The sequence below is a fragment of the Mus musculus genome, chromosome 6, assembly GCF_000001635.26.
Source record: "Mus musculus strain C57BL/6J chromosome 6, GRCm38.p6 C57BL/6J".
NCBI lineage: Eukaryota > Metazoa > Chordata > Mammalia > Rodentia > Muridae > Mus > Mus musculus.
In genome coordinates this window covers 88,757,163-88,770,945 of record NC_000072.6, presented here as the reverse complement: position 1 = coordinate 88,770,945, position 13,783 = coordinate 88,757,163, and the positions used below count along the sequence as shown (strand labels likewise).

The following is a 13,783-nucleotide window of genomic DNA, read 5'->3' as shown; positions in this document are numbered from 1 at the left end:
GCAACTGGATTATGCAGACTGACATGAAGGGGGCTGGGGGTGGGGGAGAAGGGTAAGAAGCCAGGGCTGCAGGCTCAGATTCACTGCCGCTCATTGGGTTCCCTGTCACCCCAAGTTGGCTGGGGACTCCGAAGCATCGGCAAGCAAACTCCTCTCTTATTTTCACACTTGTATTTACTAAGGCGAGAAACGGTGCCAACACATTTTCAAGCGTTTCTGACAGGCACGCGTGTCTTGCAGCTGGCGGCCGTCTACTCTATTAACAGAGTACATCACACTGGACCCCGAATCAGCTCTGGCTCCCGGGTGGAAACCCCCACAGATTACCTGTGGGCTTGCCCCTGAATTTCCTCAGGACTCTTTAGGTCCATGTGGGGCTCTAGTGGGGCCCACCCCTCTGTGGAATCACATCGGCGACACCCACGGCCATTCCCGCGAAACTTCCTCTTCTCACACCCTAGCTGAGGGCTTGGGGTTTTTTGGTTTTGTTTTGTTTTTTTTTTTTTAAATCTCCCTTTAGCACTTTCCCTCAAATATTTGCAGATAATTAATTCACTGTTAATTTGCCAAGGATGCTTGCTTTATATTTTGTAAATAGAAAGCTGGGCCCAGCAAACTCCCAAGTTTCCTTCCTTAGTCCCTTTTTTTCTTTCTATCCTCTCCCCTCTGTCCCTCCCCTCACTTTCCCCCCTTCCTCCTCCTTCCTCCTCCTTCTCCTTTCTCTCTCTTTTTTTCCAGTGGAGCTAGAAGGAAACCTAGAACCTCACACTTGGCAAGCAGGTGCTTTGATGTTGAGCGACACCCTAGTGACAATGTATTTTTAACAAGCGTATCAGAGAGACAGAAGGATGCTTGCTGGGAAAGGCAAAATGCTTTGGGAGTGAGACTTATTGGCCACATTCCTAAGGTGCCATGGGCAGTAGATTCCTGTCCGCTCTCCATAGGCCCTTCTCACCCACTCTGTACAGTCTGGCTGGCCAGGATGCCTGTGTGGAGGGCCAAGGGGTTTCCAGTGAGTCATAGGAGCAGCTGCAGACCCACTGAGTGCATGCACACCCACGGTGGCTTTCTTATGCTATGTTTAGAAACTCACAGGAAACTGCCTTCTGGTGTCTACCTGAGCAGGATGTGGCTGGCGCCCCACAACTTCTGCCTGCCTCTACCACTTCTTGTTGGGCCTTGTCCTGGATCCCTTCTCCTCGGAAACCTGGCTTCCGGGCTCAGAGCTTTATATCAGAAGATGAGTGATACTATGGATCAGAGAGTCTCTGTTGCCTCCCCTGCCCTGGCTCTCAACCTGGACTGCCATAGATTCACCTGGGCTAACTAACTAAGATTTGCAGTGTCTGAGCTGGCTGGTGGTGGGTTACACCTTTAGTCCCAGCACTTGGGAGGTAGAGAGAGGCGGATCTCTGTGAATTCCAGGGCGGCCTGGTCTACACAGTGAGTCTACAGAGAAATCCAGTCTCGAAAATAAACAAACAACCAGAACAACACACACAAAAGAAAGAAAGAAAGAAAGAAAGAAAGAGAGAGAGAGAGAGAGAGAGAGAGAGAGAGAGAGAGAGAGAGAGAAGGAGGGAGGGAGGGAGGGAGGGAGGGAGGGAGGGAGAGAGAGAGAGAGAGAGAGAGAACTGCAGTGTCTGGAGTGCACCAAAGACCAAAGACAGCAGGATCCGAGGCTCAGGGAAGCCGATATCAATTTCTCCCTAGGCTCTCCCCAGAGGTTTCAGTGGTCAGAGTCCTCCTGTGCTGGCTAACTTTATGTCACCCTGACACAGGCTAGAGTCATCTGAGAGGAGGAAACCTCAATTAAGAAAATGCCTCTATAAGATCAGGGTGTAGGAAAGCCCTATCTTAATTAGTGACTGATGTGGGAGGGCCCAGGCTATTGTGGGCGGTGCCACCTGTGAGCTGGTAGTCCTGGGTTCTATAAGAAAGGACGAGCAAGCTGTGGAGAGTAAGCCAGTAAGCAGCACTCCTCCATGGCCTCCATGGTGCATCAGCTCCTGCTTTCAGTTTCTGTCCTGCTTGAGTCCCTGCCCTGCCCTCCTTTAGTGATGGAGTATGGTGTGGAAGTATAAGCCAATTAAATTCTTTCCTCCCCAACTTGTTTTTTGGTTATGGTGTTTCATCATAGTGATAGTAACTGTAACCAGGACACCTTCCATTTCCAGTAAGATCCTACTCATGTGGTATGACTCTGCTACCCCGCTAGCCCCACAGGATGTAGGGATGCCAGTGTAGCTCAGAGACACCGGACTCAAACACCAGGTGCATGGCTCCCCCATTCAGGGAATACACTCACATCATTTACAAGCTTCCCTGACCCTTAGCCACCAGGCCCACTCCATAGTGGGTCCTGGTGGTGACCAGTCCCACCCCTACAGATACGCAGTGTGGAAGTCCCACAACTCACATCTGAAACATCTGTCTCATTGAATGTGAGTTACAGATTCTTCTAGCCATTCAACAAGCACCCGTGGCGTTTCCCGTGCTGGGGCTACATGTGGACGGACTGAGAGGTTCTGTGGTTGAGAGAGGGAATAATTAGCAGGTCAATAAAATGCGCCTCAACTAAGAGAACCATCACCCCCAGCATGACAAGTGCCACTGAGAGAAGGGCTGCGGGACTGTACGTTACTGTGCCAGCGTACCCCTCTTTGCACAACATCCCATCCAGAGCACATGTGCAGTTAGGGGTTTGAACCCATAGTACTACTGTACTATGTACAGTAATATCTGTTGCCTCAGACTTTACAGGAAAGCATGTGGATGGATAACATGGAAGATGGCCCTGTGACGGCCCTGTAGAGCATCCAGAATGTACTCAGAGTGGCAATGCCTGTAGTGTGGTGTGGCACAGAGACTCCCCAGCCATGACTGTTCTCTCCCTCTTTCTCACTGTTCGGGTTAGCAGCTGGCAATTCCATTTCCTTGCCTCCCTTTCTGTTAGCTACCACCCAGGAAGCAGTTCTGGCCAGTCGGATCCAGCTGGGACCTGCTGTGGATCTCTGAGGAAGGTCTGCTGTCCTGGTCTGATCTCAGCCCTTCCCTCCTCCCGACTTCCTGCCCAATACTTCTTGTAGGAGAACAGGTGGCTGAAACAGGGCCCAAAGGGGTGAGTACCAGAGATATGTAACATCTGTAACATTTGTGGGGTAAATCTGGACAAAGTCTCGAGTATTGACAGCAACCTGCCATTCTGATCAGACTTCTCTTCCTTAGGCTGCTGTGATTGGGTTCCTGTCTCCCACAATGGACTCATATATGGCTCCAGAACAAAGCTAACAGCCTCCTGGGTTAACCTTAGATCTTCCACTTATGAGACAGGCATACTAACCTCAGTCTTTGGGAGGAATCTGAGATAACATAGGACAAGTGCCTGTTGCGGGGCTGGCAGGCATCCCTCACTGATAGACAGCATCCTGGTTTCCCCTCCGGTAACCTATCCAAACCCACAAGGCCATTCTGGAAAACTCCAAAGGATAAAATAGAAAGCAAAGCTAAATATCTATCTGCAGGCAACCTGAGAAACAGGGCCAGACCAAGAGCCACAGCACAGCCTCAGGGGATACAGCTAATGAGAAGCCAACAGGCGGCTGGGCAGAGACCTCCAGGGTTCCACGGATCAATATCGGGGTTACAGTCACCCGTGTGTCCGTAAATAGCACTGTGAGAGGCAGCACTGTAGCTGCTGTGAGCTGTCTGTCCAGCTTCTGCGTGCAACATTTCCTGTCTCTGCCTTCATGTTATGTCCCCATGGCCTCTGCAGGTCTGAGATGACCCAGCTGAAGGCATCAATGCCAGGGTAAGGCCCCCCCCAGCTGTGCCACCCCTGTTCATAGCCCTGGGGACAGCACAGCAGCTGGTCTTCCCTGACTCCTGGAAGGGAGGGGCTCCCCTGGCTCCCAGCTAGGCCCTTTCCCTCTCTCTCTCCGTTATGTCACCAATCTGACAGAATCAGGGCCCACGCGGAAGGAAGGCTTGGACTTTGTCATCAAGTGGGGATCTGGACCCACTCTGTGTGTGGGTGGGTGGGGGGCTGTGCCCCTGTGTCTGGAGAGACGGCACATGCGTGTGCATACATACACAAGCTCAACTGGGTTGGTTGTTTGACTCAGACTCCTCCCTTCGGCACATGTAGAGGTGTTCCCAGTGTTTCGTTCTGGGAACTCGGAACAGGTGAACACCACCATTCCTTCCTGACATCTAGAACATCACAGAGTCCTCTGCTGCAAATTCAGAATTATTTATTCTTGGTGGCCACATCAAGACGTGGGCTGCTTCTTTGCTCCCTGGACTCTTAAACAATAGTAAGAAAAAACGCTTTAAAAATGGTTTTTCCAAGCACCTCAGCCAGGCGATATAAACAAAACCTCCCGTTGACTTCATCTGGCTTATCAGTTTATCTGATCAGCCGGCTGACGGCTGACGCTGAGCTGTAAGACAGGTCCCGAGATTCAGGGTGCTCGCTGCAACAATTCAAGGGGTCGCCAGCACACCACGACAACGACAATGGATTTTAATGGAGACGGATGCAACAGGACAAAACATTCTTGTCTCAGGATTTTCTAGTGTGCAGAGCGTTGGGCTTAATAATGACAGCGTCCCCCACAGCAAACGCCTCGGGGATAACCCTGGAATATTATCTGCCAAATAAGTCTCACAAATATAACCAGGGCTGACTGCAGAGCAGCAGAGAGCATCACAGCTGTAATAGGCAAGAATTTAGTTAATAATCTCAATTACCGAGACACGTGCATACATCTAGCTTAAAAGGGGCTCCTGGCAAATCAAATTCTCAGATCTTGGTGGACAAAAATCACCTAGCAGCCTATCCATCTCTCATGAGCTTCTCCCTGGTGTGACTTCGGCTCTCTCTCCTTGGAGACTCAAGCCACTGCCATGGCTCCCTGTCTCTCCTTCTGACAACATCACTTAATTATCTACACTCAAATCAGATACACCAAGTGGCATTTCGGGATCTGGGTAGAATGGCAGAGCACCACACTAGGCTGTGCGGAAATGACCACGCTGTGACTGGGAACTTAGCTTCAGAGGCTTAGGGAACCTAATCTGGAGACACTTCAGTTATAAGAACACCACAAAAATAACTCAAGGGCTGCATACCACGTTGGAGGATAGAGCAGTCATAGAGTGTTTGCCCAGCGTATTTGAGGCTCTGGGTTCAAATCCTAGTACAAGAAGAACTGGAATTTGCATACCGACTTGTAAAATGAGCCCAGTCCCATTGGTAAGGTTTATGTTACATAAAAAAGAGAAAAAAAATTTAGCCTGGAGGTATCTGTGCTTATCTGTTATATGTGTATGCGCATAACCTGTATACACATGTGTGTGTATGTGAATATGAATGCATGTATGTGTGTGTACTCATAAGTGTTTGCACATCAACATCCCCACACACATATGGGCATAGGTGTGCACTCTGCAGACGTGTTTACATGTGCCTACCCATTTGCGATTGTTAATCTTCGTTGTCAACTCAACAGGCTTTAGACGTGTCTAAGAGTGTATTACAGCACCACTCCGGGTGTGTCTAAGGGCACCTCAGTAGAGGATGAAGTAAGTGGAGAAGACACCCCTGAAATGTGGGCAGTGCCATCCCCTAGTCTGGGAGCCTGACAGAAGAGAAAGGGAGGATGGAGGCCCTTGGTGCAGGCTTGCTCTGCTCTTGGCTGCTTTGGCTTGCTCTGTTCTGTTCCACCATGATGGGCCAAAATGTCTGAGGCCATGAGCCAAAATAAATTGTTCCTCCTAATCTATAACAGTACTGTGCTTGCATGTGTATATGTAAATACATGTATGTGTAAACATATTCGAGACGCTTTATAAATTTGTGCTGGTTCATCTGAGATTAAAATTGAACACAGTCTGATTTACTGCATCTACCTGAAGTCCTCTGGGAGAAAACTGTGTCCACTTGAGAGAGAGAGAGAGAGAGAGAGAGAAGAGAGAGAGAGAACTTTAGAACTTTATAAATGTACTATAGGACTCCTTGGCCCAGGCAGGCTCTAGATAAACAGGCCCAACTTTGGTTTCTCAGTCAAGCTTCCAGTAAGCCTGTCTGCTAACACTGGTTTGATAGTGACTGCTGGCCAGACCCACAGTCCTACTTATATAACCACATGTAGATTTTAACCCAGAGAACAGAATTGGACAGGAAGAAAGGGAACATGAAAGGCCTTTCTGCCAGCCTGGGTGGCAACTGGAGGTACTCACCATGGTCATGGGCAAATACCAGCATGTCCAGCCCCTTCAACATATGAGCCAGCTCATCATAACGGCCACAGTGTTCCCCAGCTCCATGGGACACAAAGATGAGGGCCCTGGAGGATAAGAAGGGAGCGGTTAGGAAAGACAAAGCCACAGACAAGACTGCTGGAGCAGTTGGGGAGCTCACACCAAGCCAGCAATGAGTCAGAGCCCAACCCCCCAGCTCCAAGTGCCAGTTGGTAAGTCAGGGGGCTAGAGTTAAAATGCAGTCAGAGTTGATGGGATGGAGTCCGAGGCCTGGCCTTCTCTCTGGAAAGCCAGTGCCTGAGAGGTCATGGGAGCTGACCTATGCTGGGTCCTGGCAGAAAGCTAGCAGCGAGCAGGTGCCACCCTCCTCAGGACTGTTTGTTTCTGGGTGTCAGTGCAGGGCACTTGGGTTCCGAAATACCCAGTGTTCAAGCAGAAAACCCATAGTGGGGAGTGAGAGTCCCCTTTGGGTGAGGAGTTCCTGTCATAATTATGACATGGTGAGGGCCTCAGCCACCATTTCACCCACCCTTATTGCCTGTCAGTCCCCCTGCTAACAGAATATGAAAGGATTTTAATCCTCTACTGTTATCGTTTGTGTTGTTGTCTCTACAGATGAGAGTAGAATTCAGAGATGATAAGTGTCTAAGTTTCACAGCAAGTAAGATAGTCAGAATGTGTCACCTCCTGGCTTAAAGGGCTCCAGCATATTGGCATAAGACTCAATACAAAACTCATCCACTCCCTCTCCCAGGCCAGACCCCATCCTTCACCACAGGGTGTGGCAGCATTGGCCCTGTGTTTGCTTCCTGGCTTCTCTGCCTTCTGAGCTTAGCTCTAAGGCATGGACCTCAGCTCTGTCATCTGAGCTTAGCTCTAAGGCACAGACCTCTGAGCTACCCCAGTCTTGCACCCCAGGCCAGCCCCTACACACAGGCTGGGAAGCAACCAACCCACTCAAAAGCTGTGTTCTTTCCATAATCCCTCCCAGCTCAGCTCTGCGGGCTGCTGACAATGCGGATCTGTTTCATTCTGCTTTGTATTTTAATCTTTAAGCAACATCACCTCTAGCATTTGTGTTCTTGCTCCTTCCTAAAGATGGGAGACCTGCTTTCCCAACCTGTGTGGTCCACGGATATGCCAGCTGCCAGATTATCAACAGACAGAGACACCTGTCGACTTGATATTCCTGGGATCAGTAGAGAGGTGTCTTCATATTTCTCTCAGCTGCTGTGGAGTGTGCCTCAGACCCCAACATCCCCCATCTTCACAAGGATTTTACTTCCCAAGGACTGGCTCGGGGGTACCTATCTTTGGGACCATGGGCTTCTGTGGTGACTCAGCCCATAGTCACTAACAGAAAAGTAGTCAGGCTAGATTTTGCAAATGTTTTGTCTCCATTATACAGCTATGGGCCACACTGGGGGACTTCATGGGTGGTCATTTGGGGTCAGAAATAGCAGTAGAGCTATCACTGTCATGCCCAGCTTGACACCCTGATAGTATCCACCCCCCTGATCAATACGTGACAGAGGCTTAAGACACTTGTTCTGAGCCATTTCCTTTCACTGCAGCCTTTTCTAACCTCAGCCCTAACTAAGGATCACTGGGGAGCATCTAAAACCACAGGCATGCGGATCCCTCTCCAGAGACCACGGGTCTGGAGCTGGAGAGGCTCCTCGTGGCTCATGCACAGCCAAGGCTGAGAAGCACCTGCTCAGGTCAATGGCCCAGATGTTGCCCAGAGGTTCCCCGAGACTCCTCTGAGCAGCTGCTTTTAAGTCACAGCATTCCCAAAGTGTCTGCTGGGTGAGCTATGGCTTCTCTCCACAAAGGCGTGGAGCCTGCAGGAGCTTGCTGCTGTCACCTCTTGGAAAGAAACGGACTGCGGGGCTGCCCATAATGGGAGCAAGGTCAATGAGTTCTGCACACCTGCCAGCTCCACAGAAGTTCTATCCCCCCCACCCCCCCACCCCCCGTCCCAGTAGGCATGCTCAGACTCACCCAGTGGTATGCTCAGACTCACCCAGTGGGCATGCTCAGACTCACTACAGCAAGTGAGCATTCCATAGCTTAGGGTTTCAGATCTGGCATGGACCCCATTCTGTCAAGTTAGCACATTGGACACGCGCATGCACACACGCACACACACACACACACACACACACACACACACACACCTGCACGTTAGTATTCACTGAGTCCAAGTCTGTCTGTCTAAGCAAAGTTAAGTCAGGCTGCACTGCTTAAAGCTCTTTTGAGAAGAAACATCACGACCTTCTTCCACTTCTTTACTGATTAGCGACCTTTATTTAGCTTCCTTCCTGGTTCTCAGATATGTCAATCAGGGCATGCTACCAAATGCTTAGCTGGGGTAGCCTCATGTCTGGCCACCTCCTAGGGATAGACACGTTCCCCATGGCTGGTGCTCAGCTCTTAATGGATGTCCCTGGACACTCGGTTCAGAAGACAGCCCACCGTTCCCTCTTTTAGCCAGGTTTGAGCCGGCTTACACACTTAAGTGCATTCTTATAGTGTGTGCTCCCACCTGCACAGCTGCACCTACCGAGGCTCCTGCTCGCCTCCCTGTCTTCACCTCTCCATCTCCACCCCGAGCTTTCTGACTCATGAGGCCCCTCCAGTACTTCTTATCCTCGCCATTTGTCACTACAGAGGCCCTGCCTGTCATCTTCTCAATTGAGATGTCAGTGCCCAAGCGCAGTGGAGGAGTAGGCGACCTGACATCTAGCAAGAGGACTCCTCCCACACACCTGGCCCAGATCTCACTGTCATGGCAGCCTTGGGTTTAGAATGCAGGCGAAAGCAGGACCTCCCAGAAGCCCCAAAGCCAGCCCAGGGCCGCATCTGTGACCCCTGCCAACTGCCCATTTCGTGGTACTGCCCCTTCACAGACACACCTGATGATGTTGCCCCTCCTTCCCTCCCATCTCCCTCTGTATGCCCCACTCAGCCCAGTGGTCGTATGCCCCTGGCCCGTGGTTCTGCTATTTGCATGATCATTCAAAACGAAGGGTTTTTTGTATGACCATTCACAGGCCAGCCCCTAGCTCCAGGATTGCCGGTGGAACATTCGTGTTCACCCCCCGGGAGCTGCTGCCACTTGGAAGCTGCTTTCTTTGGAGTCTTGCAGAACACTGGAGTTAAACTTCCGCTTGAAGGAATCTGCGACAGAGCTTGAAAAACTGAGAAATGCAGTCACTGTCATCCTGGCGGCTGGGAGAGCAGCCCAGTGTTGTAGTGCAATGCCCTCTGGGCCCATGTGGTGGCTGCTGCAGTGTTGAAATCAGAGTAGCTGCCGTTCCCTGCCCTCCCTGGCCCCAGAGCCTAGAACCTTCCTGCTATGGCCCCACAGCTGCATATGGTTCTGCCCCAGACACATTGCCTCTGGAAGTGCCTGAGTACAGTGGCTAGCTCCCTGAAAGGGAGCTCCATATGTATGCAGCATCCATGAGGCTGTCGTTCATCAGGAGGAGACTTTTTTGGCGATGCAGTTGTTTGAAGGTCCCCTACACGCCTTTCACCCCGCCCCGGCTCACCACGCTGGACTCCACCTCTTGCAGGCACTCCATTTACATGTCTGTTCACATTTCCCCCAAGAAAAGTCACTTTTGGTTTGGTTGCCGGTAGTCACTCACGAGCCCAGGGAAGTCCACTGACTCCCTTGACCGTCATCATGGACAGAGAAATGAAGGGACTCTGCTTCATAAGGCAGAGGTCACCGTGGTACCTAATGGCCCAGAAGAGTGGCTGGGAACTTGTTAGAGCCAGACTCTGGGGACTCTGAGATGAGTGCATAATGTTGCCCCTGCCTGCGCCCAGCTCCTAGTCTAGCAGGAAGGATGCTCAGCAGGGGAAGACATACATACATATGAGCACAAGGAGGGAGCAGGCAGGAGAGCCCTACTTAGACATGATGGCCGGGCCTTGGAAGGAAGGCCCTGGACAGTGTATCTGAGGAGCAAAGCCCGGGCTGGTGAGAGGTGACAGTCTCAGGTTTAGAATGCAGGCTAAAGCAGGACCTCCCGGAAGCCCCAAAGCCAACCTATGGCCACATCTGTGGCCCCTGCCAACTGCCCATTTCATGGTACTGCCCCTTCACAGACCCACCTGATGATGCTGCCCCTCCCTCCTTCCCATCTCCCCATTTAGGGCACAGAAGCACCTTTCCCAGGCACAGGAAGAAGGCCCAGCAGAAGCCAGGCATGGCTTGGTGGTGGCGATGGAGAGGGGGCTTCCGCGGTTTGGGCAACATGGGGGAGCTGGGAAGTTTCTCTAAGAAAAGACGGTACCAAGCAGGGTGGTGACCTGGCATGACTTCCGTGCTAAGCTCTCAGGGCTACTGTGCATCATGGGGCCAGGAGACAGGAGGATGCCTGTCAGGGAGCTGATGCAGCCAAGCCCTGAACAGGTGCCAAGGGAAACTGTCCGGTCGGTGCCTTCCCTCCTCCCCTGGCACCCCACATCCTCAACTAAGGACAGGAGCCGAGCGTCAGCAGAGCTGTGTGTGCAGACGAGGCAGGATCCACAGCAACAAGATTTAGGTTGCAAAAGAGACTGCACAGATCTCTTCCTTGGAACATCCCCACGGCTGCAGCCAGACGGGAGCCAGGCGTTCAGGGAGAAGGCAGAGGCTGCGGGAGGGGCAGCAGGCCCCAGAAGCAGATGGCCTGCCTGGCACCCAGCCCTGAGAGGAGGGGCCACCCTGGAAACCATTTGGAACCTGAGATAAAGGAGCCAGAGGCTCAACGCTTTCGGAACGAGTGAGCCCTCACTGGTGCTTCCTCCCCAGCATCACTGAACTCTCCCCCACCCCTTGTCCTTTCCTAACAGTTCAGGTGGTCTAGTCTGGCTGAGCCTCAGTTTGTCTGCCTGTGAAGTGGAGATGAGCTTACTGCCACCCACCTCAGATGACACCGAAGGTAAAGGAGCCACAGATGTGCGCAGAATGAAACCTAGGCAGAATGAAAGCCTGGGTTCGGGCTCAGTGCTCTCCATAGCATGTTCCTGAACCTCCACCGACCTTGATTTCCACACCCTTAATTTCTAAATTCCAGAATTTTTTTTTAATAGCAGAAACGAGATAAGGGCCCTGTGCTGGCTAGGTTTTGGTCAACTTGATGCAAACTATAGTCACCTGAGGGGAGAAAGCGTCAGTTGAGAACTTGCCTCCGTAAGATCAGGCTATAGGCACGCCGGTAGAGCATTTTCTTAGTGATGTGGAAGGGCCCAGCCCACTGTGGGTGGTGTCCTTCCTAGGCTGGTGGTCCTAGGTTCTATAAGAAAGCGGGCTGAGCAAACCACAATGAGCAGGCCAGAAAGCAGCCCTTCTCCATGGCGTCTCCACCAGCTCCTCTCTCCAGGTTCCCACCCATTTGAGTTCCTGCCCTGGCTCTCCTCAGTGGATTGTGGAATTCAGGATATGTGCGCCTTAGTAAACCCTTTCCTCTCCAAGTTGCTTTTGGATGTGATGATTTTTTTTTTCTACAGCCCAGAAATGTGCCCAAAGGCTCTGAGTTCCCTCTGCCTTTTCTCCTCTGCCTCACCTACCCCTGGGTTAAGTAAGAAAAACAACCTGTGACCACAGACTATCACATTCTTATCATCCCCCCCACAGCTGCCAGCTCCAGGAGGTTAAGCAAGACCCCTGGGAAGATGGACAGGCAACAAACAGCAACCACCAACCATAGCTTCCTGGGGGCACAGAGCCCAGGACTGAGAGGACCAGGACTCTCCCATCTGTTCCCCAGAGGACTTTAGACTCTGTGGGCCCTGCTTTACTTGCTCTGCCTATCTGTGGATCAAGGCCTGGTGCCCTCCTAGCTCTGGGTGGGGAGACTTGGCTCCATCCTGCTCACACGTGTACTCAAAGATATCAAGGCTGATAACCAGTAGGATGGAGGAGGTGCTCTGCTCATTTATCAGGGCAATGCTGGAGAGGCACCAGCATCCACAGGAAGGGACGTGCAGTCAGAGGAGTGCAGTGCTAGTTCCCATCCCCTAGGAGCCACTCAGGCTGGGGAAGCTCAGACACCAGCCACAGTGTCTCCAAGGGCTTCCCCCCAACGAGGGGTGGTGTGTGCTCTCCCTTCCTGCATATTCCCAGGCGCCCCGCTCCACAGCCTCCCAATCTTATGGCTGTAAACATTTAAAAAAGATGCATCTGCTGGTCCTCTGGTGGGATTGTGGAACTGAGCTGGATCCCTTCTGGGCTCCGTTGAAATCCAAATTGAACCCCTGTTCCCTCCTTGGCAGGGCTTCCCAGGCCAGAGGATAAGGACAGATTCACACCTGCCGAGGGCCACACAATCTAGAGGAAACAGAAATAAACTTGTCCTCTGCGACATGGATCAGTAACGCCGACCTCACTGAGGTGTGACCATGGACTAAGGAGCTGTGGGGGAAAGCCCAACATGACGGTCACAGCAGCCATGTTGACAGCTGCCACTTGGCTGGCTGGGTCTAAGAATATTATTACAACATAATTCATTGAGCCCTCAAAAAACCAAAACCAAAACCAAACCTCACCTGAGGTGGTGCTGTTTTAGTGTCGGTGCTACAGATGAGAGAAGTTCGGAGTGGCTAACCAACTTCCCTGAGCTCACACAGACAATAGATTTTGAACCCAGAGAGGTTTGCAATTCTGACCACCACACAAAGCAATCACAAGACAAAACTATGCACGTGGTCATGTCACAGAGGGTGACCAGGTCAGGCTATGATTCTGCCCCTCTCCACACCAACCACTTACTCTTCTGGCCTCCTGCCCCTGCCCCCTCCCCCCCCCACTTTCCTACCCTGTCTTCCAACCACACAAGATATATTGGTTCTCCAGTGCCCCAACTTTGTCTATGTCCTCCGACATTGGTGTGAGCTGACCTCTAACCCTCGGTGGCTTCCCATGCAGCTGATCACTCCCCACAAGGTCCTAGAACCTCTGACTGTGTTTGGTTCACCCAGCACTTGTCAGAACGTGGTATAATGGATCCTTTGTTCCTTGGGGAGGGCGACTACACTCCACAGATTCATCTGGGAATCTCATACCCAGGAGCACAGCCTCTTAGCCATAAGTGCCATGTGGATGGATAGACAGATGGATGGATGAACAGATGAAGAGAAGGACAGTTGGAAAAAGGATGGATGGATGATAGATATACAGATGGGAAGATGGATGGACGGATGGACGGACGAACGGACAGATGGATGGATGGATGGATGGATGGATGGGTGGATGGATGGACAAAACTCTCTAGGGCATCCTCTAGAGTCCTGGAGGCTACTTACTCAATTGTGCAGAAAAGCACCCAATTCCATTCTGCGCATCAGCCCAAAGTGCCTCCTGTCACCCACAGATGACCCCATTTACCACACAGACAAACACTTCTGTAGAGAAACGGAACAGAGAGAGTGAGCAGGTGGAACCACAGACATTGGGGCGTTCAAGGCAAGTGTGGGGCTGTGAGCAAATTGGGGTGGACACAAAGAAAGACAGAGGCCTCAC

General features: G+C 51.6%; 1 protein-coding gene across 5 annotated transcripts in view; it reads right to left on the bottom strand.

The window, feature by feature from the left end:
- Window positions 1–13,783, bottom strand: part of Mgll (monoglyceride lipase) — a 103,949-nt gene that overhangs the window by 57,415 nt on the left and 32,751 nt on the right. For 3 of the 5 annotated variants that reach the window (NM_011844.4, NM_001166249.1, NM_001166251.1), the window contains exon 3: window positions 6,244–6,350. In NM_011844.4, coding sequence (NP_035974.1) covers window positions 6,244–6,350 — 107 coding nt within the window. Of the gene's footprint in view, window positions 1–4,237; window positions 4,715–6,243; window positions 6,351–11,451; window positions 11,505–13,783 lie in introns of those variants that run through there. The other 2 variants (XM_011241332.1, NM_001166250.1) reach the window with 2 other exon arrangements.